Source organism: Rattus norvegicus, chromosome 1, assembly GCF_021556685.1.
Source record: "Rattus norvegicus strain SHRSP/BbbUtx chromosome 1, alternate assembly SHRSP_T2T, whole genome shotgun sequence".
NCBI lineage: Eukaryota > Metazoa > Chordata > Mammalia > Rodentia > Muridae > Rattus > Rattus norvegicus.
The window spans coordinates 126,449,723-126,477,422 of NC_141534.1; the positions used below are offsets into that span (position 1 = coordinate 126,449,723).

Consider the following 27,700-nt stretch of genomic DNA (forward strand, 5'->3'; position numbering starts at 1 on the left):
GAATGCATTCAGATCAAGATATAGAACTCTTGGCTCCTCCATCACCATGGATGACTACAAGCAGCCATGGTTCCCACAATGATGATAGTGGACTGAAACTCTGAAACTATTAACTAGACCCAAAGCACTGTTTCTCCTTATAAGAGTTGCATTAGTCATGGTGTCATTTCAAAGTAATAAAATTCTAGCTAAATAAAATTTGGAACCAGGGACAGGGGTAGGGCTGTCGTAGGCATGTCCATATTTTTGTTTGGAGGAATGTTAGCCAGGGGAATTTGAATTTAAAAATAAAATGGAATGTTTTAAATGGGATCTAATGGACCATTATAGTAGGAAAATGAAAGAAATTGGATCTGAGGGTAAATTTTAACTCTGTGTATCTGACTTAACATGATTCAGAGAAAAAGAATTTTAAAGATCATCCTTATGATATGCTGGTGAAGACTGTGGCTCCTTTTTGCTTACGTTGAAAGAGTCTGACTCAGGCTAAGGCAAACTTTGTCCAGTGTCTCTCACTTATGAGGACTTATTTTGTTCAAGCATAGTAAGCTTATTAAGGAAAGAATATGATTGAAATATTAAAGGGAAACCGGGAAGTATAATGAAGATAAAAAATGTGTTGAAGGAGATAAAGAGATTATGGGAGTAATGGCCTCAGAGCAAGATACATTTTCAGTTGCACAATTGAGAGTTATATCATCTTAGGCAATAATATGACTTGGTTATTATTTCAATTTAGATATAAGATGATATGACTGTATGTCAAGTTGACAAGTGATGGATTTTGATGGCTTTTCTTGCTTATAAATTTGACAATACTTGGAATGAACTACAATTGAGAAATTGAGGCCATACCTGTTATCCAGACCTTGAGGCATAGTGGCCACATTTTTAAAGGTCTTGTGAAAAAGTAACGAAATGCTTTAGAGCAGACATAGTGGTACGTGCCATTAATCCCAGCATTCAAGAGATAGTGCATAAAAATCTCTGAGTTCAGGATCATTCTTCAGAGCAAGTTCCAGGACAACTAAGCTTAGATAGTAAAGGAGAAAAAAGGGGCCATTTCTAATCTCAGCATGCAGTAGCTTTGTCATTTGGCACTGGCCCTTAGTCTCAAGAATGTAAGGGGTTATACAGACAATTAATGCTGGTTAGGTAAAGATACATATTAGCAGTGACTAAGACGAGATCTGCATAACTGTGGTGAAATCTTCTGGGAGTTGTGTTCAGAGGAAAGAAGAAGCTGTGTTTCAGAAATAGACATCATATTGGGGGGCAGATTTGGTAATACATAATGAACACCTGAATAGTATTCTACCAAAGGCATGAAGGGTTCATAGAGAACAGATGAAGTCCTTGAAATGTGGAGGACCTAAAAGATTATTAGTATGCATATAGCCTCAGTTTCTTTCAGTGGCCCAAGACTAAAGCGATAATGAAAAGAAGTTGAAGTTTGGTAACATGAAGAATGACTATGAGAGGCTATTGATGATGTTTAGTTGCTGAAAAGATCACAGTATATTGGAGATGTCAGTATCATGAGATGGTCACTAAGAAGAGTATCTATGAAGTGGTGTATGTATGTAGCCTAGAGTGCTACAGGGTACAGATCTGGAGAAATGATCTGAACTCCTTTGAAAAAGACCAGAATATGTTGTATGAACCCCACTGAAAAAAGAAGTTATAAAGTTAAAGTTGCCTTTGTTTTTTTTTGTTTTTTTTTTGTTTGTTTGTTTTTCCGGAGCTGGGGACCGAACCCAGGGCCTTGCACTTGCTAGGCAAGCGCTCTACCACTGAGCTAAATCCACAACCCTTAAAGTTGCCTTTGACACTTCAAGATATTAGAAATTTCAGAGCCATGGTATACCTGCTAAGGAAAACTTCTAACAATAAGCAGAACAAGCACAAGGTTTCCAAGATTGTTGCTGCTAAATGCCAAATCTTTAAACAACACTCAACAAAAATGAAAGAAGTTGAAGCTCTAAAGAGTGCATTGCACAGTTGTACAGAAAGGAAAATGCAATAAGGAAAATCAAGTGCTAGTCTCCTGAGGCTTGCTGACATTTAATGAGTGAATAGAAGCTATCCACAATTCCAGCTAGAGTATTTGTTTTACAGATAATTTCACAAATATGTCAAGAGGGCCCAAGCACTGAACATTGCTACATAAATATTTAACTATTCTTTAGTTCCTGTACCTTACTAAACCTTGAGGCATATTTTCATTATTCTTCCTCTCTCTAAGAGGACGTGTAGGGACCAAGTACGGATGCTTCAATTCCACTAGGGAGGGAGAAGAAACCAGAGGGTAAAACTAAGCAGCATGCACTAGCTAGTTCGAGGGCACCAACATATTAAGAGCAGAGGACTGCCTGTTCTAGCCGATATGAAAGAAGAAACACCTAACCATTGAGAGACTTGAGGCCATAGGGAATGGGGAGGCATGGTTGGTACATGTGGGGGATATGAATGTTTGGGGATATCATCTTGGTTATAGCATTGGAGGAATGGGATGAGGAGCTGTCAGAGGACAGAACTTGAGGGGGATATTGACTGGTCTGTAAATACAGATTAAAAATTAATAAATAATAATAAATAGTGATGATGATATTGAAGTATCGACTCTTTCTATAAAACTGACATTAGCAAAATGATAATTTCTAAAAACTTGGAAACTGCACTAGCTATTACAATATGCTCACATGCCAGTTGTTTCTGTAGCTTTGCTTCAACAATTCAGTGCCAACAATCATGTCATTACCAGCTGCCAAAAATAACACATTTCCACTATTGCCATGAGTCCAACGCTCTTTATAAATCCCATGTCATCAGTACTCCCCCAATTATTTCTGTAGTATGACCATGTCAGAGTCAACTTATCTGACTCTCCTCAGGTATATAGGATATTTTTTCTGCTTGATTTTACCACCCAAAAACTTAACCCAAATTCTAGATTCCAATTATTCAACTACTGTTTCCCTCTACCTATATTTGCAACAAGAGCAACTTTCTGGTTCATGCAGCCAATTATGCCTTTGACCACTTACACTAATAGAGGCATTTCACTGTATTTCTGTCTCCCCTAACTCTCTCACTTTGTCTCACCAAGAGCCTTAAGTTCTCTATACAGTAACATAAGACTCTTACTTTGTGTTCTTCTCCTTAAAGCTAATTGATACATGTCTCCTTGTGCTTTCCTAGGTTTATGTTTTTTGAATCCTCTCGTCCACAATGTCTAGATGCTGTGAATTCCACCCATCAGGTCCTCTACATCTCACAGCTTATACGATATTAGAATTCAGTTGGAGTTCCTATTTATTCCTCCTTGTGCCTTATATTTTCCTCTCCTTTTCTATACCTAATAGCCTCTTTTGCTCCTAGAGCCTATTGTCCTGTTATTATCCATCATGTAATAAATTTTCTAAGGCTATTGCCTGTTACTCAATTCCAGGTCACTCTACAAAAGACACTTACTGGATACCATTTCCCATGAACTCTTCTAGCTCTCTTATTCTACAACTTCTAGTTCTGCAGCATCAGCTTTCTCCTCCCATTGGAACTTATTAGAACATCATTGCATAGAGTATCTTATTGCAACCTACATCATCAGTGATTCAGATTGCAGTTTGTCTACATATAAACTAATAGCCAGAAATTGGTGCAGTTGATTTCCATATTCTTACATATTGTAACAACTTCTGCCAGCATGTCAGTAAATGATCACAGTCTCTTATTGCTAACATTATACTTCTTTAAACAACTTCTGTCTCTATTGTCTCTCAGAGCTCTACTCTCAGAATATCTCTTACTTTTCTTTTGTAAAATCTATTTGTAGATTTAAAAGTTCATTGGGTATGGATTAAATTTATATGTTTAAGATTAAATTATACTATATATATATATACATACAAATTTTGTGTATACTTCTTAAGGTAAAATTTTAACATCAAACTTTCTTTCAGATATTAGAAATAAAATTTACAAATTCTCAAATAAAATTGGGCCTTATAATCAAACCTAAGGCTTATACATAAAATATGTATATACAAATGAAAATATGTATAAGGTAATTTTAAACATTATATATGTTTCAATACTTCTTTTGGATATATTCTGTGTTTGTGTTTCTGTTTTTGTGTGTGTGAGTGTGTGTGTGTGTGTGTTTGTCTGTGTATCTGTATGTGTTTGTGTGTGTGTATGCATTTTATGTAATTTGAATTCAACACTGTGTGTATGTGTGTGTATGTAGGGTGCAGTGTGTATATGTATGTTAATATAACTTAAATTCATTTCCAATTTAAAAATATATATTTACTAGGAAAACAAATGTTTTTGAAATAACAACAATATATTTCCCCCGTTAGTTTGGCTGATGTACTCATTACGAAATAAGCAAACACCTAGCTGTCAGCTACCTTTAATAAGGGTAAAGTGTATATAACGTGAATTAACTGCCATCGTTAGATGACTATTTGGCATAGAACAATTATTAAACATCTTAGTCTTAATCAACACTTTGTTCATCATAGTATCTTCTTTTAGTCTAAAGAAGCATCATATCTCCAAAGATATTTTGGATTGGTATGAATTTTTGTATGATTAAAATCAAGTCTTGTTTATAATATGGTCTATGACATTTTAGAAAATTAAGGTTATAAAGGACTATTGAGTTTAGCAAAACCTGACATAGACATTTCTATACGAATACCTTATCTTTGCTAACTGTTCATCACCAGGCTGATAAATTTTTAGATAAATAAAAACATATGGTTTACAAATAAGGTATATTTTACTATCAATCACTAAATTTTATTCAGGAGTGATCCTGAGTGTGTAGTTGATTAAAGAAATAAGCTTAATTTGTCCTCCAGCATGTTTCAAACATTTTCCAACTGTTTTCAAAGTTATGCCTAAAAGAATGACAAGAAACAAGGGAATGTTGTTTAGTTTAGATAGTCTTAATAAATAAGTGTTCCTCAAAATATTATGATATCTTCTGAATATTGCATTTAAAATATTTAATAAATAAGCTTTCAGTGATAGAATTACCAGCTCTTGACCTCACCCCTAAGATTTCCTCCAATGGAAATGATGGAGCACAGGATTACTCTACCTGTATCCTTCCTGAAATGTGGCAAAACTGACACCTAAGTGAAAAACTGTCCATTGCCTTGCTGAAACCAGGACTCTATGCAAACTGTGGAAAATCAAGCAGTAAGAGAAGTTGATTGTCTTGCTTTACTTACATGAGGTAGGCTGATCTCAAATTCCTACTCCACAGGAAAGTCTGTTAGAACTCCTGGGCATGTAAGTCAAAGAAAAATGGTATATCTCTCACCAATGAAAGTGAGATTAGCATGGGTAAACATAATAGCCAGTAAGTTCCATTTTCCTTAGGTTCAGGAATTGTTTGTTTGTATTTCAACCATATTAGGGTGAAATATATCTTTATCAGATCTCTGATGGCATTGATAAGTAGGGTAACAATACATTTGACATATAATAGCAGTAAGTGTATCAGCTCTAACCCCAAGGTTTGAATTGCCTTGCCTGTTCTCTTTCTATGGAAAGAGCAGGCCTCAGGATGCAGTTTTCTTGAGCTTCTACTATGAGTAGACTCAACTTTCTTTGTAACCAGACTCCAAAATGAGATAAAATAATAAAAAAAAAACAGATTCAATTTAATACTTTACTCTTCCTTTATTTAAAGGAAGTCACTTTATTCTGACTACTTTCAATAATCAACAACCTATGCTTAATGGTAAATAATTAGAAAAAATGTAAAATTCATGTAAGGTGTGAGGGTATGAAAGTTTAAGTAACTTGTAAGTGTATGAAAATGTTTTAAAATTTGTAAGTTGTTTTGATCCTGTGAAGGTCCGTTGCCCCAGCATAGAATGATAGGGCGATAAGGTGGAAGTAGGTGGGTTGGTGGAAGAGACTCCCTCATAGAGGATGGGGGAAAGGATAGGGTATTTGCAGAGGGGAAACTGGGAAGAGGGATAACATTTGGAATGTAACTAAATAAAATAACTAATAACAATAGAAATGTAAATTTAAGTTATAAAGGTCTAAAACAATGATACTATTTCAGGCTGTATAAGTGTAATTATAAAGATATAAGAAAGGGACATAAATATAAAAAAATACATGATTCAGATTTCTTTCACTTGTTAAATTAAGACTTTCTGTCAGCAATGTAGCCCAGCAATAAAATCTCCTAAGTCAATGATCTAACTTCTGACTCAACTCTATCTCTATGTCTCTGCAAGCATTCCTAATTATGCGAGTACTGAAATATCTATATCAATCATCAAAATAGAGAGAATAAAACTAGAACAGGACATGAGGAAGATATAAGAGAATTGTAGACAGGAGGTAGCAAATGTACTTGACATTGCTATTGCATATTGAGCTCAAAACACCCTGTGAAAGAATTTGACAAAATCCATCGAGGTAAGAATTCTATCAGGGACATGGAGTTCCTACTGTATCCTTAGAAATATTTACAGTGGCTACATGTAGTGGATAGAGAGTAAAACTCCTTCAGACCACTGTATATTGCCACTGTTCAAAAAAAAACATTATACAGTGTATTTTGAGGACCACTTATCTGACTTAGTGGGATTAAAATGAACAAACAAAAAAATAAATAAATAAGCAAATTTAAGTTTGAAGTTTGAGGAAATAATTTTAATAGTAGCTTCATGTTTTATTGGGGTCAGACAGCAGATATGTATTTATGGAAGGCTGCTCAATAAGCCCAAATATACACTGAAAATATGAAAATAAAATAATTTAAGGAAGACTGTAGAAGGGAATCTTCTGATATACATTCTACTATTTTTCTTCATGAGGAGAATGATATAAAATACTCAGTGAATATTGTGAACATTTTGGATAGTCTTTTAAATATACATGTAAAAACCAATATTCTTGATGTAAATTTTTCCATAAGCAGATATTAGCAACAAAGTACAGACTAACCATGATGTTCCAGGCCATGTATGGGAGAGGGGAGAAAGGAAATAACACTTGAAATATAAATACATAAAATATCAAAGAAAAATAAAAAAGGAATAACCATAATATATACCACAGACACCAAGAAAGTTAAAAATAATATATAAATAAAATGAAGGAAGTCCAAAGTGAGGATGGTTGAATTCCACTTAGAAAGAGAAACAAAATTGTTTATCAAATGCAGAGGGAATGACGGAAATGGATAGGAGAGGGGAGAAAGGGCAGAAGTCGGTGACAGGATCAAGCACAAGGAATGACAGGAAAGAACCCAAGAGGGGATGGGAAATGAATTGAAATATGAAGCTGCCTTAGGTAGGAAATGAAGAATCTGTAAGAGGTCTCCGAGGCTAGAGGTGCAGAGGTACAGGGTCAATCCCAACTTACCTAACAGCTGGGATAAGAAACTTGTGGAGACCAACTTCAGTAGCTAGACTGGCTCTCAGTGGATACCAAAGCACCTATTAAAGTTCTATGGAAAATTCCTATTGTCTAAAGGAAAGGCAATGATAAAAATGGAGCAGAGACTGTAGAAATGATCAAACAGTGACTGTCCAAACTTGGAATCCATCCCTTTGCAGGCACCAATCTCTAACCCTATAATGGATGTTATATTGTGGTTGCAAACAGGATAATAGACTATGTTGGAGAGGGTCTACCCAACAATTGACTAAAACAGATGCAAATACTCACTGCCAAGTATAATAGTGAGTTTGTAACCCATAATTGAAGTGTTAGGGCAAGTTCTGAAGGCCAAGAATGAGATGGCAAACTCAGAGGAAGACCAACAGTGTCAACTCACGTAAACCACTGGGAATTCCCAGAGAAAGAACATACACAGACTGGTTTGAGGCCGCTGGCACATATGCAGCAGAGGGATAACTTAGGAAAAACCTCAAGGAGCCAAGAGGAGCATAGGAAATGGCAGGAGAACTATAAGGGGTTACTGGGAGTGGGTAGCATTTGAGATGTAAATATATAAATAAATATTTTCAAATTCCTCTAATATAATAATTTTTATAGGATGGTTTTAATGCTTAGACCAAATTAAACACACTGTCATCTTTATAAAATATTGGCTGTATATATTAAATATATCTATGGCTTTGCTTTCAAATGCATAAGATAATGAATCACAGTCTTTCATTCAAGGAACTGAGATGTCAATCATGGATAGAATGATGTGAAAATTTAAGCATTATCAGGATAAGGCGATCTGCCATATCAATCTGTTCTTTTTGGTTTCTATCCAAAAACATTATGAAGATTTCAGTGGATATGGATAGTAAATGAAACCATTTCAGAAGTAATACAAATAATTTACTGGTTCAAAGCCTCTGGAGTATGCTACAGTATCAGTAGAGGAACCTCACTGGAACTATTCTGAGATAATCTGTTGATAATCAATGTTATGGAAATCTTGATACTTTGAATCTATAGTCATAGCCTAGTCACATGTTCCAGCAGTTCATTGACGAAGTGGGCCAATTCAAAACACTAAATCTAGACTTGAGATGTATCTGAGCCTGTCAGACTGCCAGCTCTTCTGAACTAGTTTATCCAATGCAAGTGCCAGCAATGAGCAGAGAGCAATCAGGTCTCCTCTTCTCAGGGCCTCAGGTCTGGCTCACTTGTATCCATACCATCAGAGATAGCTCTACTGTACTTCCCAGGTGAGTTGCAGGGCCTAATATCTATGTATCTGGGGTCACCTCAGGAATGGTCTCAAGAGTGCTATGACCTTCCTAGAGGGTCACATAGGGCAAGGGTCTTCTCAGGTCTAGTCTGCCCATGTGGGTCTGTGTGGTGACTGACTGGTGGTCATCTGATGGTAGGTCACTATCTGAGCTCCTTGCCACCAGAGTACTGGTCTTCTTGGTTGGCATTATGATTGGCCCATAATGTATCAGGTGGAGATGCAGAAATCTTGTAGCATAAAATGATATTTTTGTGTAATTCTATATAATAATTTTGATAATAAAACTTACCAAATGGCTAACAAGGACAGAAATGCATGTCTTCATAGCTATATAAATAAAATGTAAAAAAAAGCATAAATGGTCTGCAGGGAGAAAGTAATCTAGAATTTTTCTGTCTAGAGCAAGACTACATTTTAGCATTTTGAAGAATTTTAGAATACCCTAGAGAGCTAGTGCATTGATAGTATAAAATTTTAACTAATATTCAATCATAAATTCAATCCCAGAAAATTAATATAGAGGCCAATATTGTGAGACAGCTTGTCCAGACCTATATCCTCCAAACCAGACTCAAACTTGTGCACAACTTGCACCTGGATTTTCACAGATTTTCCTGAATTAATGCAGTTTTCCTTGTCCCATTCATAAATACCAAAACCTTCTACTCATAAAATATCAATAACTACATAGCAACAAAAAGAAAATAATATTTTTTACAAAAATATAACAAAAATTGAGAATCCATATCATGGAGAAAGGCTTCTCATTCAAAGGAGTCACATATGTTTTATCAAACAACGGATGATTGTACATTGTTAAAATTTTGTACAATACCACGGTAGAGTTAAAAGACAAAGGTTCACCTGAACAAGATAACTATATGAATAGATATTTCACCAAATTACATAACAACATGGATGAAACATAAATATGTGTATACTTTCATTCTTAGTGAAATATAAATATAAATAATGTAAGATATCCAATAATCTAGCATGCATACTGTTAATTAAACATGTCATTTTACTGTTATTCCAACACATGTAATAAATACATAAGGGTAGCTACTTCTTATTTCTTCTGTAAAAATTGAAGGTAAAGTTTTCATAGGTCATGGTAAGATAAAATATAGTTTAGAAAAATTTCTCTCAGTTAAGAAAATAATGTTTAGACATCTATTTTTGAAGTTATCAAAATAGTTAGCATATTTATTATGATTACTATTGAATGAGGGGAAGAATACAGACTAAATTGAATGCAAAAGACCTTGACAATTTCTGTGTTTCTGCGTTCCTACATTCCTAACTATGTCAAAGTGATCCATCTTGACACCCATCTCCTTGAGCAGTTCCCAAGCTGAAATCAGATTCAAATTTGATTTGCAAAAATGTCTAAGTCCTCATGCACACTAAAGGGAACATAAAAACTCCCAGAAAGATACAATGAGATCCTATGGGTTCATCCTATCTTGTCTAAACACACTACAAGAGAGAAGTCTTTAAATAATGCTGCACAACATAGTAAATCATATCTTGATCCCCTCTTTATTTCTCTCTCTTATGTGTTTCTACATCTTTCATTTAAATACATATATTTGTACATGTATGTCCATATATTCATCTTTACCAGCTTGTTCTGTAAAAGTATTATACTGAGATATGCAACATTCTTCCTCTAATACTTCAAAGTATTACAATACTTTTATTGTTGCTTCAGTTTTGTTGAGTTATCATTGGAATCTATCAACTGAACACCTTACATTGTACTACAATATTCTCCAGTGTATTGATCTACAAGGGGCAATATTTGAAGAGAATAAAATTGCAAGGGGAACAGAAGAATACCAGATAATATGTAACAAATTCAATTGGAGAAGATTTTGTGTTTCCAGAAAGAACTTAGCCAAAGCTGTAAAACTGCATAAACACTCATGCCATTTGAAACAGAAATAATTATCATAAACACAGTGTTAATTAAGATACTGATCAGTAAGTGAAGATTTCTTACTAAAGAGGCACAGGAATATCTGTTTGGTAAATATCTTTCAATGGGAATATGGAATAGGTGTCTGGTATAACAGAGAGACAATTGATTTCCAGTACTCTCAATCCTTGCTTGACATCACAGAAAGAGATTAAATAAAGTAATAATAAAAATAAAGTAAGAATAAACAATAAGACCTACTATTTAGCAAAGAACAGTTACAATTTAACCTTGATACTCAAACTTGTATTAGAAATAAGAACCTCTGGAATGCTTGCTTTCAACAGAATAAAAATAAGTAAGGTTGCAAGTGTTATATTTCTATAACAACAGATGGAATCAACTATCACGTATGATATTGCTTTCCGATGTTTACAGCTCAAATCTTTCAAAACATCTTAGTTGTCCAAGTGAAAACTGTTCCCGCTTTAGCAATTCTTCATGGTGGTGCCCTGAGCCAGTGTAATGACAAGTACATCCTCATTCTCTGTCAGAAATCGATTCCCAATGTGACTCATCCTCATTTCAGATGATGGAGCACTGCAAAACTGAGACAGGTATGATGCTTCAGAGGCAAGAACATATTTCTTCCATGAAAGGTAGAAGCATCTGACTCATAGCAGGAGTTTAGAGAATTCTACAATGCCCCTACTTATGATGGGTTTTTATTTGCTCTGTCTGCCACAAGTATCTGAGGAAATGCCTGTCCTTTTTCTCTGGAGCAGTTTATTATCAGGGTTTGGCTATATCTAGCTGACAGCTCTACTTGAGCCAGACGCCTGGCTATAGAAACCTTGATTGAAGTGATGTTTAATAGTTCTGGTAGCTTCTGTTTTGAGAAGTGTGTACATTCAAACAAGAAATGATTTAAAACCAATCAGAACAGGGATCTCTATTCAAGGAATAAAAAGAACATCTGGGAAGTAATTTTGTTCAACACTCACCATGCTATTAATTCATCTGTGTCTCTTCCCTGTGTGCTTAAGCAGAAGAAAGAAAGTGCTGTGTATGGCAGGGTAAATATAATTTATGCTGAGTTTTGGCTTCATTCTGTTCTGAAAATTATCCTGTGGTGCCTGGACCCTGATTATGTACCTTACTTGACTACATGGTCTAGATTCTGGCTGTCTCTAATAAAGCTCACATTTCTGTCTGTGCCTATCTAATTATAGTCATTGGCTGCTAATTAAAGCTTTTTCCTCAACTCTCACATTTTCCCAAAGTATTATGATGACATCAATATATTACTCAATTATATAAATATTTATGTATATTTCAGTATGTTATCAAAAGGGTGTTTAGATTTTGAAAAAGAAATATTGAAGCTGCAGCAGCTGTGCATGCTGAGGAACCCAGTATACTTAGGCAGCATCATCTCTCAAACTTCCCACCCAATGTATTCCATTCACTTTTTGGTCTTAACCTTCTGCTGGGTCAGATCACCAGCTTGTCTGTTCCTCTGAATACGGGACAATCTAAAGTACTCCCAGGAATTCTGCTGCAAGAAGGGTAACTGAAAAGAGACCCTCCCAAATGGTCACAGCAGCTGGGAATCCTGAAGAGTCCAGTAGACTCAGAATGCATTAACTTCTAAACACCTTGCTCCCTGAATTTTAGCCCCATTTTGATTTTTCCAGGGCAGACGACCAACTTGCTCATGTTACTGAAGACCCATCAGTTTGAAGGCCTCTCAGGAGTTTATCTGCACACCAGGCAACTGAACCAACAGACTGAAAGACTCTCTGGAGTTCTGCTGCGCATGGGGAAACAGACATCATAATATGAAGGCCTCCCAGGTGAACAGCTACACACATGAATATAGCTGGATAGCTACTATGAAGAACCAACAATATGAAGGCCTTTCAGGAGATCTGCTCAGCCCGGATAAAATATCAGCTGCTTGCCTAACACACTGAAGACTCAAAGTCTGATTTTTCCCAGAACAGCCACTGTAGTCACATCAGAAACTAATTGGCATTCATGCAACTGTGTAGACCATACAGTCTGAAGTCCTTACTGGAGGTTTACTAGCCAGGGCCACATGCTTTCCAGGAGTCCTGCAGCAATGCAAAAACATGGAAGGTAGGTTCTAGAGAGAAAATCCCAGACAAGGTAACACCAGAGATTTCCAGATGGCACAGAACCATAAGCAACAGAAACCAATATACTTGGAAATCATCAGTACCCAGTTCTGCCACAACAGCAAGCCCTTGATGCAGCAACACAACTGAAAGTTAGGAAGCTGACCTAAAATTCTATCTCATGAAGGTAATAAGGTCTTTAATGATGATTTAAATGAGTCACTAAAGGAAATAAAGAAAACGAAGAATAAACAGGTAGAAACCTTTAAAGAGGTAGCAAATATATCCAATAAAGAAATAAAAGAAAACACAATCAAACAGGTGAAGGCACTAAACAAAGTTATCCAAGACCTAAAAATAAAAGTAGAAGAAAAATAAACGAGAGGCAGCCCTAGAAATGATGAACTAGAAAAGAGGTCAGAAATTATAGATATAAGCATCATCAACAGAATATAAGAGATAGAAGAGAGAATCTCAGATATAGAAGATGTCTTAGACACAACTGTCAAAGATAATTCAAAATATAAAGTACTTCTAACTCAAAGCAACCAGGAAATCCAGGACCCAAAGAAGAGACCAAATCTAAGAATAATGTGAATTGAGGAGAGTTAAAGTCCCCAGCCCAAAGGACAAAAAATTACCATCAACAAAATCATAGAATAAAACTTTCTCAAGCAAAAGTAAATGATGTCCGTAAATGTATAAGAAACTATTAGAACACCAAGGAGACTGAACTAGAGAAGAAAATTCTCTTGCCACATAATAATCAAAACACTAAATGCACAGAACAAAAATGAAAGAATATTAAAACTGAACGGAAAAAAAGGCCAAATAACATTTAAAGTTATGCTTATCAGAATTACAACAGCCTTCTCAACAGAGACAATAAAAGCCAGAAGAGCCTGAACATATATCTTTCAGGCCCTAAGAGAAGACAAATACCATCCCATGCCACTGTACCTACCATGTCAAACTCTCAACATACATAGAGAAACTAAAATATTCCAGGTCAAATCCAATTCAAAGAAAATCTATCTACAAATGCAGCCCTAGAGAAAATTCTAGAATGAAAACTCAAACACAAGGAGGGCACCTACAACAACAACAACAACTACAACAACAACAACAACAACAACAAAAAACAAGACATTAATTATCTCATGACAAAGCCAAAAGGAGAAAATCACATGGCAATTCTGTCCCTTACAGTAACAGACACATTAGGAACTAACCATAATCAGTCATTAGTATCTCTTAATATCAACAGACTCGATCCTTCTTTAAAAATACACAACCTACGTGCTGTATACAGAAAAAATATCCAGCATTTTGCTGCAGACATGAAATTCAATTCAAACAAATATAGAAACTACATCAGAGAAAAAGGCTGAAAATAAATCTTCTAAACAAATGGTAACAAGAAACAAGGTGGAATTATCATCCTAATAGCCAATAAAATAAACATTAAACCAACGTTATCAAATGAGGTGTGGGAAGGACACTTCATAAACATGAAAGGAAAAATACACCAAGAGAAAATCTCAATTCTGAATATCTATGCCCAAAATGCAAGGGCAACAACATTCAGAAAAGAAACCTTACTAAAACTTAATACACACATTGAACCCCACATAATAATAATGGTCAATATCAACACCCCACTTTCCCTAATGGACAGGTCTTTAAAGCTGAGGCTAAAGAGTGGCCAACTGAAAATAATATGAACCATATGGATTTAACAGATATCAACAAAAAATGTCACCCTTAAAGAAAACAAAAAAATATTTCTCATCATCTCATGTACCTTCTCAAAAACTGATCAAAAAACGAGCCTTAACACATAAAAATATTTGAAATAATGTTATGTATACTATAGGATCACCATGGACTAACAACACCAGCACCAACACCAACAAAAGTGACAGAAATGCCTCATTCCCATAGAAACTTAACAACTCTCTACTCAATAATTACTAGATGAAGGAAGAAATAAAGGCAGAAATTAAAGATTCCTGGAATACACTTAACATAACAACAGAAACTGAAGAAATTAAAAAAATAATTAGATTGTACAACAAAAGATTATACTCAACAAGAATGTAAAAATCTAGATGAAAGAGTGAATTTGTCGATAGATACCACATGCCAAATTTAAATTAAGTGCAGTTAAACGATCCTCATATTCCTATATTACATAAGTAAATAAAATAATAATTTAAAAAAATCCCAACCCCTGCCCCAAAAAAGTCACAATTACTCTGAAACCTAAGCTTCACAAGAATTCAATAAAAAAAGAGTACTTCACACCAATTTCACTTATAAATATCAATGCAAAAATATTAAATAAAATTCTCACAAACCAAATCTAAGGACACATAGAAAATATTATTCATATTGTTCAAGAAGGCTTCATCCCATGAATGCAACATTGGTAGAATATATAAAAATCCATTTACATAATATACTATATATACAAACTCAAAAAATCACATGATCATCACATGGGATTTCTAAAATCATTTGGCATGATACAACACCACTTCATGTTAAAAGTATTGGAGAATCAGTAATTCAAGGCCCATTCCTCAACATAACAATAGCAACATACAGCAAAACCAATAGCCAATAACAAGATAAATGGAAAGATTCTTGAAGCAATCTTGCTAAAACTATGGACAAGACAAGGACACCACTATAACTATATTTGTTCAATATAGTACTAGAAATTTTAGGTAGGGTAATAAGACAACAAAAAGAGATCAAGGGAATAAAAAATTGAAAAAAGAAAATTTTAAGATATGAATATTTGAAAATAATATGATATTATACTTAAGCAAAAACTCTACCAGAGAACATCCACAGCTGACAAACAACTTCAGCAAAGTAACTGGATATTAAATTAACTCAAAAAAAAAGATCATAGCTTTCTGTTACACAAATAATAAATAGGCTGAGAAAGAAAATAGGGAAACAACACCCTTCACAATAATAATCATGAATAACATAAAATATCTTGGGGAAACTCTAATCAAACAAGTGAAATATCAGTATGACCAGAACTTCTAGTCTCTCAAGAATAAAACTGAAAGCTTCCTAAAATTAAGATGTTTCCCATGCTGACAGGCTGGTAGGATTAACTTATCAAAAGGGACCATCCTACCAAAAGCAATCTAAATATTCTATGCAATCCCCATCAAATTTCCAACTCAAATCTTCACAGACACATAAAGAGCAATTCTCAATTTCATATGGAAAAACAAGCAAGCAAACAGAAAAACAGGATAGTGAAGTCATTTCTTAAAAATAAAAGGACTTCTGGGGGACTCATCATCCCTGACCTCAAGTGGTACTACATAGCAATAGTGACAAAAGCTTCATGTTATTGGTACAGAGACAGACAGATCAATCAATGGAATAGAAATGAAAATTCAGAAATAAACCCACACACTTAAAGAAACTTGATCTTTGATAAAAAGCCAAAAATATGCACCAGGAAAAAAGAACACATCTTCAATAAATGGTGGTGGTCTAAATGGCGGTCTTTCTATAAAATACTTAAAATATATCCATGTTTGTCACCTTGCACAATGTTCAATTCCAAGTGGATCAAGGACTTCAACATAAAATCAGAAGCACTAAATTTAGTAAAAGAGAAAGTGAGAAAGTGACTTGAACTCATTGCTATGATGGAGGTGGAGTGGTTCCTAAACAGAATGTCACTGTGTCAGATTCAAATATCAAGACTTGATAAAGGGGAATTAATGAAGCTGGAAAGCTTCTATAGGCAAAGGACATAGTCAGCAGGACAAATCATTAACGTACAGATTCAGAAAATAATCTTCACTAATCCCCTATCTAAATGAGGGCTAATGTCTAAAATATAAAAAAGAAATTATAAAGCTAACAACAAGAAAAAATAACCCAATAAAAATGGGCTTTAAATATAAACAGAGAATTCACAGCAGAGGAATGTGGAATGGCTGAGAAGCATTTAAAGAAATGTTTAAAATGCTTACTGGTCAGGAAAATGCAAACAAAAATGACCCTCAGATTCCACTTTACACCAATCAAAATGCCTAAGATCAAAAACTCAGATGCCAGCACAGTTTGGTGAGGGTGTAGAGAAAGAACTGTGTTCCCGGTGGGACTGCAAAATGGTACAACCACTCTGGAAATCAGTCTGGTGGTTCTTCAGAAAATTGGTAATAGAGCTAGCTGAAGACCCAGCTATAACAATCGTAGGAATATGCACAAAAGAGGCCCTGCCACAGGGGCAAGTGTTCCATTTTGTTTATAGTCACCTTACTTGTGATAGCTAGAAGTTGGAAACAACCAAGGTGTCTCACAAGAGAAGAATGGATACAAAAAAAAATCTGGTTCGTTTACACAATGGAATACTAGTCAGCTATTAATAATGAGGACTTTCTGAGTTTTGCAAGCAAATGAATGAAACGAAAAAATATCTTAAATGAGGTAACTCAGACCCAATTGGACATGCATGGTTTGTAGTCACTAAGTTGAAATTAAGCAAAAAGTACAGAATACTCAAGATACAACCCACAGATTCAAGAAGGTTAGCAAGCAGAAAGGCCCAAGCAAGCATGCCTTTATCCCGTGGAAAGGGGGCAGAATACAGAGGGAGGGAGAGAGATGTGTACAGGTGACAGAGAGGAGAAAAGGGGAACATTATCAGGGAATTCCTGGGTAGGAACTGGATTAAAGCCTTGAGAGCTAGCAGAAAAAAATGGAAGCAGGCCACCTTGAGAAGGTAGGATTTATTGGGGCACCCTCTAGAATGTACCAGAGACCTAGGAGTGGAGATACTCTCAGGATTCAAAGCAAGAGACCTTAGATGAGTGCTGCAAGGGGCAGGGAAATATCTCCCACTCTTATGAACTGGATCCAGTTTCCCAACAGCTAGAGGTGGAAGGGAGTCCTGGGGAGAAGCATCACCACCATACCCTCATTACCCCATGGAAGAAAAGTGGTGTTGTCTGCTCTCTCACACTAGTACATTTTGGGAAGCTTAACCAAATTTAATGGAATATAGGAAGCATCCCAAGGCAAGAATACATGAAAAAATTCTGACCCATTTACTTAAGCAGGCCATTAAAAGGAAGTAGTACCTCTGATAAGGCTTGGGCATCTTTCTAGCCATAGTGGGATTGTAGCTGGCTTGGTATCCTATAAGGAATTTAGAAACATTACCAGATCTTTGCAATTCATGAAGCACATTAGGTTTCAAGTAAGATGATGGGGTAAATAGGGAGAAAAAATGACTTTATTTAGAGAAGTAAAAGTCAGTAAATATAGATTAACAGAACAGGGTAATATCATAATATCACCTCTCTACCTAAAAATACCTATAATAAATAAACGTTATGGTTAAGATAATGACATATTCTTCAAATAAAAGTTACATATCTGATCTGAAAATGATTCTTAAAAGGCCAATAGATCATTTAACAAGTAAATGCAGAAAATCCTAACAATCTAAACACAGTGTGAAAGATAGAAAATATTTTTATAAAATATCTCCTGAAAATCAGAGAAAGGACTGGAAGAGCTTGAAGGGGCTCGAGACACCATATGTACAACAATGCCAAGCAACCAGAGCTTCCAGGGACTAAGCCACTACCCAAAGACTATACATGGGCTGACCCTGGACTCTGACCTCATAGGTAGCAATGAATATCCTAGTAAGAGCACCAGTGGAAGGGGAAGCCCTGGGTCCTGCTAAGACTGAACCCCCAGTGAACTAGACTGTTGGGGGGAGGGCGGCAATGGGGGGAGCATGGGGAGGGGAACATCCATAAAGAAGAGGAGGGGGAGGGATTAGGGGGATGTTTGCCCGGAAACTGGGAAGGAGAATGAAAATAAAAATGTAAATGAGAAATACTCAAGTTAATAAATAAAAAAAATATCACCTGTATCTAAATCTCAGGTGTCAGTATGGAAGAGGGACAAGAAAGTTGGTAAAATCTAGGATATGAGACCATTTGATATAAGATTATGCCTTCTAGGAATTCCAATAATTACATCAATAATACTGATATCAAAATATTTCAAGCACTTAGATAATGCTAACAAGAGGAGATAAAATTTTCCACAAAGAAAAACAACAAATTTGTTATCCAACACAAAATGATCAGCCTTAAAATATACATACATAATATTATCCAAACAAAAGTGCTTGGAATTGTGTCTATAAGAATTAACATGTATGTACCTGCAGAGACATGAATGTATGAAAACAAGCAATATATTTGAAAGTAGGTAGGAATATTACATTGGTGGGGAGGGGAGAAAATAGATTAGGGGTAAATAAATTGTATTTTAAGCTCAAGAATGAAAAAAAATTAAAAGTTCATTTCCACCAAGTAGAAGTGGAAGAATGACTAAATTTTTATACAATGATTTAATATTGAAATTTAGCAAGTTTCCCCTTAGGTAACTTTATTGGAAAAACTTACAGAGTATTTTGATTGATTATTTTCTGGGCTGTGTGTGCTCAAGAAAGGCTGCTCAGAAAAATCATTACCTAGTAAGGATGATGACTCTCCTGTAAATCACATGACACAGCCCTCCTCCCGTACTCTTCATGTCCTGTACTTTCCAGCCTTATTGAGTAAGTGCAGATGTTACCACAATAAATAATCCAAGCATGTGGATACTAGAGTGAGAATTTTCTTTTGCCTTTACTTGTCATTTCGTTAGTGGATTTAAACAAAGCATAAGCCTCGCTATGATATCTATTTACCGGGTGGCCCAGATGATTGCTCCAAAAGGCTGTTGTTTGGCTTAAAATATAGGACTAGACAACACCTGGATTCATTCCTCTATGTCTTCCTTCATTTCCAGTCCCACCTTTTCACAAGAGTTTCTGAGCTTTAGATAGTGTTACATAAATGATTCATAATTTTCTTATTGCAGTGGTTTCCTGAAACCTGAAGCACTTTTGTGATAACACTGTCTTTGAAAAAGCCTTATTGAAAAATCTGTTGGATTATCTTTTTTTGTGAGTACAAAGCAAATGATAAAAATTAAGAAAATGAAAACTGAAATAAAGAGATATGGAATATAGTAATAACTTATGATAGTAAAAACAAATGGAGGGGATTATTTTAAATGGTATTACACTTAACCAATGAATACCAGACGTTTCTTCAATGGAGCCTATGACTCCTTTTTTTCACTAGTATTAGTGACCCATGAAAAACCAAACCAAACCAAACCAAAACAAAATACCTATTTATTTTTGCCTCCACCAGAATGAATTTTTAATCCAATAGATGTTTTGGGTCTATATAAATCCCTTTTATTGATCTTATTGACAGAAACACATTGGCAGTTCTTACCATGAAACATGCAAGATTCACAAGTGAATAGAATTTCAGTTTTTCGTGCCTATCATCCTTAGTGGTACCTACAGCAGATATGTGAACTACAGAAGGAGGGGATATTTTTACTACCACTATATTTATAAATCTAAGCTCCACACCCAAAACAATCAGCATTCTGAGAAAGAGAATTTTCCTTTTCATCCAGTCCTGGAATGTAACTGAGAAATTGGGTAACAGAATTTTCTTAGAATTCTTCCTCCAAGAAATCAGAGGTAAAAACTACTATAAAATGCATTTCTATCACTGCAATTTATAATTTAAAACATTAGGACCTCAACAATTATACTTCTTTTATAAGTGTTTACTTTTTACAATAACAGGCAAAGGCTATCGTAATCTTTCAAGTCCCCTCGTTAGGCATACCTTGTGCAATGCACAATAAAGCTTCCAAGAATTTTACTCAAAACCTCTGTTTTGCACCCATTTTTAACTAATATCTTGTGATACATTATTCGGATACACATTCATTTCTTTTAAATAAGGCCCAGAATATGATAAATCCTCAAAATTAACATTATGTTAGGAACATAGATTCAAAACGAATACAAATAATGGACAGAACAAAAAGTCAAGTGTCTGCCCTAAAACCCTACAGTTAACAATGTACTTACTAAGAGAATAGAGATGAGAAACTTGGTAAAGACTTTGCTATGAACATTTTCTTTTGTAAAAATAATGTTAATAAGTTCAAAAGTAATGATCCAGAAAGACTGAATATAAGCCACATACGACCCAGCATGATTGATTCAACTTATAAGCATCAATTGATTTCCACATATCAACATTTTGATAAAATTAAATTATATTGAATCCCCGAGATTATGCACAGAAACAGAAATTGAATTTTATGAAATTATCACAGAACACAATAGCTATAGGATAAATTGGAAAATGATTTGTGATACTAAACAGAAATTGTGACAAAGCAATATATCTAAGTATGTGATGGTTGGAAACCCTAGTAAGTTGTGATTCAAGTTAGAAAGCAAAAAAGAAATTTTGAATGTTAATCTTTTTCATTGGACTATATATATATGCAAATTCATTTCTTTGAATGTCTTTACAATTTGAACTATGTTTGTTCCCAACAATATCAATGAAACCTGATATTAGAATTTGTATTGAAATGTAATGTACAACAAATGGGACCTTTGTTGGTAGCAAGATGATAACAAAGGAGAATTGCAGTGTTTGGGTTTTAGTACTCTCAAAGAGAAGTGTCAAACCTGGTAAATTGGTTTCATAAAATGTTAAAGAAAGTCTCAAGGTATCAAGTGAAAACTGCTGTCCTGACAACAAATTTCTTTACAGATCTGATGCCCCCAAAAGTGCAACAGGTCTCCTGTCTCTGTCAGATACACAAGAATGACATAATACAATATCCTTGCAGAAGAAGCAGAACTCCACGGCTGAATCCTGAATGATAGATCTTAAAATTGATGCAATGACTAGAAACAATAACAAATACCTTACAGTGCAAACAGGAGCAGTTTCATTCAGAGCAGGAATGTCAAAAATCATAAGTTACCTGACGATGCTGATTTTTTCTTCTCATTTTCATCGGCATGTTTCCGGAGCACTCTTCCTTTTCCAAGAAGCAGCTTATCCTCAATCTAGAGCAAGAGCCTGGTAAAAGCCGAGAGGAAGAAATCAACAGGAGAATTAGTGGAGGAAAATTTATGTGAATAGATTTCTTTAGCTGTGGTTGACTCAGACAGGCTGAGTATATATAGGAAAATAGAGAATAGGATTGGGACCAATCAGGAGAAAGATCTCAAAAATGATAAAGCAGGCAAAGCCTGTTGTTACCATGGAGATTTTTCCATCAAAGCCCCTCCATCTCCTCTCCCTCCTCCCTGCCAATTGCTTCAGTTATAAAAAAATAAATTAGGAGAAAGAACAAAATATTATGTAGTTATTCTTTTGTTCCTGGCTCTAATTAAAAACAGTGAATTTTGTCCAGTAATGCCTGTGCCTTTGAGCCTCTGCATGTATAATGGTACATATAATAGACTCTATTTGTTTCTAGGGATTTCTGCTTCTAATCATGGGATATCAAACGCACTACAGTGCTGAGCCTGTAATTTTCCTGTGCCAATATCCTGGAGAGCTATGTCACATTTAATTCATGTCTCAAAAATGAAATTATGTGTACATTACATATTTTATAACACTAATAATAACATGTTTATAACACTAATTTTAGAAATGGCATGAATTTTAAAGAGATCAAATAAGATATGTAGGAATGAAAGAATAAAAAAATATTTGAAAAATTTTCACACTTATTCATATATTTATGCACATTATAATTTATAAACAATGTACTTGAATTATGTAAAGGCATAGTTGTGTTCAGTTTCCTAAAGCTCCTCACGACATAATATGTCATATCTTAAATTATAACAGTGAAAAAGAAATATTAAATGGAGTTTAATTTAGAAAAGAAATATCCAAAATCTAGGTGTTCTATAATCATTATTTTGTGTGTGGATACATATGTGTGTGTGTTTGTGTGTGTGTGTGTGTGTGTGTGTGTGTGTGTGTTTGCTTGTTTATGTGAGAGAAGCACGTTGCATATGGATATGGTCTCTATTTGACAATTTATATAATTGTTTTTAAGATTGAAAACATTTAATTTAATATTCATCAGTTATAAAATCTGTTAAGAATACAACCATTTCATATATTATGGTTACTCATGATATCTATAACTAATGATCCATGATCACATAATTTGATTTCTGTTTAATTAACACTTAGCCAATTTAGCATTGTTGATATGTGCTCAGATGTAGAGAGAGCTACAGGAGCATGAGAACCCTCTAATGATAATCTTCCACGAACAATTTAACTTTCCCTCTGCAACCAGTTCATCAAATGCCAGCAATTACTGCAAGTTTAGTCCATCCCAACTCTGATGCTTTGTGGTAAAGTTATTCTCAATTTTTTAACTTTAGATTTTGCATACTTGACTGAAATTTTAAAACACTGATATGACTTTGTTTATTCTGTTCCCTTATGAGCAGCACATATATAACTGAAGATATGACTCACCTAAGACACTCCTATGTACTTCATATCAGAAGTGAACCAACCTCTGACAAAGTAAACTCCAGCATTGACTGTACTTTCCAAGTAATCCCCAATTTTTTTTGAGAAGCAGTAAATTGTATTAACTTGTTCAAATGTATACCATGCTTTTCATTTGGGATTGCACATGTGTTTGTTAATGTTAATGCGTGAAAATTTATTATAGTTTGAAGTAATATATTCTCCCAAATAATAAAGATAGAATACAATATTTCAATTATTACTAAAAGAATAGCCCATTTAAGAGTAAAAATTATTTTACTCCCTTCTACATTGTTGCTCAACTTACTGTGTTCCTTATGGTGCAGGTGCTTTCCAACACTACCCTCTTAATGACATGTCCTCGTTTTCTTCCATTCCTTCAGCTTCTGTTTTACATCTCTTTTTTGTTTGTTTCTTTGTTTGTTTTGTTTTGTGTTGCATTAGTCTCATGGTGCTCACACCTTAAATTTCACTATGTGCCTGATGTGAAATGCAGACTATATAACAGAAATTATGAGAAATTATGTCCAATACAGAAACCTAGACAATTTCACATGTCAACTAATGTTACTGATTGTTAAGAAAAAGTGAAATTGGATAATTCTCTGACAGAGTATAGTTTCTAACTGTCCTTATATCCACACACAATTTTAACTTTCATCTTCAGCAAAAGTATTAATTTTATAACTCCAAGAGACAAATTACTCCAAAGGTAAACTACATAGGATTTATAGTGGTCTGTCTAACCCTGACTAACAAGTCAAAGTTCACCATTATTCCAAAACTTACAGAATGTGGGCAGAAAGATGATAATATCCAGAAGAATAGAACAATGGTTACCTGCAAACTGTCTTTTGTATAACATACATAGTTTGTACACATAAAATCACAAAACCATATTTACCTAAAAAGGATTAACAAAATGTTACCATAATTCATATATTAATATGTATTTGAACAAAAACCCATGAACATATAAATTCAGTATAGTTCTTGAGATACATATGAAAATATGAGATCAGGATATAAACTCCTAAAATAAAGAGCACTCCAGTTTGTTATCTAAAACAAAGTGGTCATCTCTAAAAGCACATGTTCACACAATTCACACTTTATACTGGTAACAGTTAACTTATGTCTCAAAAATGAATTTATGTGTATATGTACATATCTATATCTATATCTATATATATATATATATATATATAACAACAATTAGTGAAAATGGTATGAGCTGTAAAGAGATAAAATGTGTGGGAATGATAGGAGAAAGAAAATTATCTGAAAAATTATTATATCTCTAAAAATACAAAAAAATACTTTCATAGTAACATTGATAAAAAGAAAGTCTGAAAAAACAACAATGAATGTCTGACTCCCTACTTAACATTTACAAAACAAACCTCTTTAGAATATTACCAATATTCTCGCTGGGGAATAAATGAGTTTTTTGGTACCTCCTAAAACACAGGAAATGAGCTATTAACTATACTGCGTATCTTTTGACCAAAAGATTGAACAAAAAAAGTCTTTACCCAGCACAAATTATGGAACTCCCATACTTTCACTGATGAAAATTTTTTTGGACTTCTATGGCTAACATAATAAAGCACTTTCCTAAGGTGACATGAATTTAGCTTTGAGTTGCATAAACGTTCTTTAAAGGGGAACAAGAGTACCCTTGGCAGGGAATAAGGAGGCAAAGTTTAGAACAGAGGCAGAAGGAACACCCATTCAGATCCTGCCCCACATGTGGCCCTTACATATACAGCCACCAAACTAGATAAGATGGATGAAGCAAAGAAGTGCAGGCCGACAGGAATCGGATGTAGATCTCTCCTGAGAGACACACCTAGAATACAGCAAATACATACACGAATGCCAGCAGCAATCCACTGAACTGAGAACCGGATTCCCGTTGAAGGAATCAGAGAAAGGACTGGAAGAGCTTGAAGGGGCTCGAGACCCCATATGAACAACAATGCCAACCAACCAGAGCTTCCAGGGACTAAGCCACTACCCAAGCCTGTACATGGACTGACCCTGTGCTCCAACCACATAGGTAGCAATGAATAGCCTAGTAAGAGCACCAGTGGAAGGGGAAGCCCTTGGTCCTGCCAAGACTGAACCCCCAGTGAATGTGATTGTTGGGGGGGGTGGTAATGGGGGGAGGATGGGGAGGGGAAGCCCATATAGAGTGGGAGTAAGGAAGGAGAGTGGGAGAGGTTAGGGGGATGTTGGCCTGGAAACCGGGAAGGGGAATAACAACCAAAATGTAAATAAGAAATCCTCAAGTTAATAAATATAAAAAAATTAAAAAGAAAAATATATTTTAAAATAAAAGATCAGTGTAAAAGAAACAAAAAGAAGCCCCTAAATAAATCTTCAAAATTCTTAGTCATAAGGGAAATGGAAATCAAAAGAATCCTGATATTCTACTTCACTCCAGTTAGAACAACTAAGATCAAAGACTGAGATGACAAAAGATGCTGAACAGGATGTGGAGAAAGAGGAACACTCCTTCATTGTTGGTGGGATTGCAAGGTGAAACAACCACTCTGAAGTCAGTTTGGAGGTTCCTCAGAATATTGCATATACTGCTTCCCGAGGACCCACCTTTCCCACTCCTAGGCATATACCCAAATGACGTTCCAACATATTACAAGGACACATGCTTCCCTATGTTCATAGCAGCCTTATTTACAATATCCAGAAGCTGGAAAGAGACCAGATGCCCTTCAACAGAGAAATGGATAGAGAATATATCATGCATCTTCACAATGGTATACTAATCAGCTATCAAATAAAGTGATATCATGAAATTCCTGGGAAAATGGATGGAACTAGAAAATTGCATACTGAATGAGATAACCCAATCCCAAAATCACAGATGGAATGCACTCACTGATAAGTGGATATTAGCTCAAAAGCTCTGATTTTTCAAGAGACAATCTACAGACCAACTGAAGCTCAAGAAGAAGGGTGATCAAAGGGGATAATATTTGAAAAGTAAATGTAAATATAAATTTAAAAATTCATTAAAAGAGAATAGCATAGTAGCCCTTGTTCCAGGAAGCTATATGATAATCAAATGAGTGAATTATGTATTAAAATATAAAGAATGAATTACATATTTATGTATGTATGAACATAGATCTATGCTTTTTCCCAACAATAACAATGTAAACCTGGTGTTACAATTTGGATTAAATTGTAATTAAAACATCTGAGAACTTTGATGTTAGCAAGATGATTAAAAAAGAGAAAGACATTATTTGGGTTTTAGGATTTTCAAAGGAGAGGGCAGTGACATATTAGGAAAGGTTATGTCAGAAAATATTCATGAAATTTTCATGGTGCCAATTGAATTATGATATCCTGGCATAACACTCCTACAGTGATCTGATGTCACAAGGCAGATTAAGGAAACACAGTTCTACTCTCTCAGATATTGAAAGCTGATTTATAGCTTATATGCTAAGGTTAAGTCTTCAATGATAGATCTTAAAACTGAAGCAATGACCAGAAGCAATAACAATACCTAGCATAGCAAACAGGAACACTATTATTCAGAGCAGGAATGTGAAGAATCAAAGCAAATTACCTGACCATGCTGTTTCTCTTTTTTCTCACTTTCATCTGCAGGTCTCCAGAGCCCTCCTCCTTCTCCAAGAAGCACCTTGTGGTCAATCTCCAACAAGTGTCTTGTACATACTGAGAGTGAGAAATCAACCAGAAACATTACTGGAAAAGTTTATGTGACTAAATTCCTTTAGCTGTTGTTGACTCAGACAGGCTGAGTATATGTAGGAAAATAGAAAAAAATATGTTTGGTACCAATCATAAGAGAATCTCAAAAATTATAAAGAAGGCAAAAGTCTATTGTTAGCATGCAGATTATTGCATCAAAGGTCCTCCCTCTCTTTTCTCTGCTCCCTTTCTGTTGCATCAGGAATAAAATTAAAGATGAAATTGGAGAAAGACCAAAATATTATGTATTTTCTGACTTTAAGTAAAAATAGAGGAAACTGTCTAATAATTCCTATGCACTAGAGTCTGTATCTGGCTAATGGTACCTATAATAAAGCCCCCTTTCATATCTAGGGATTGCTTATAATCTGGAATATCAAATGCACTCCACTGTTAGCCATTTGTAATCGTTCTTTGCCAATATCCTGAGGAGCTATGCTTGTTTGGAAATTTAATCACACTAGTTCATATATTTATTCACATTACAACTTGCAATATGCACTTATATTATCTAAAGGCATACTTGTGTCCGGTTTTATAAAGCTACTAACCAAATAATACATGTCCTAAATTATTATAATAATGGTAAAGAAATATTATGAGGCATTCTCAACTGAGGAATATCATAGGGCTGAGGAGCACTTACAGAAATGTTCAACATCCTTAGTCATCAGGGGAATGCAAATCA

The 27,700-nt window shown here is 34.9% G+C and overlaps 1 protein-coding gene across 1 annotated transcript in view; it reads right to left on the reverse strand.

Annotated features, from left to right (window-relative positions):
* LOC120099830 (uncharacterized) overlaps nt 1–21,906 on the reverse strand; it is a 77,613-nt gene extending 55,707 nt beyond the window's left edge. Inside the window, exon 1 of the mRNA XM_087601035.1 lies at nt 21,716–21,906. Within this exon, the coding sequence (XP_087457161.1) occupies nt 21,716–21,754 (39 nt within the window). The 5' untranslated portion in view covers nt 21,755–21,906. The remainder of the gene's footprint in view (nt 1–21,715) is intronic.
* Nucleotides 21,907–27,700: the final 5,794 nt, after the last annotated feature.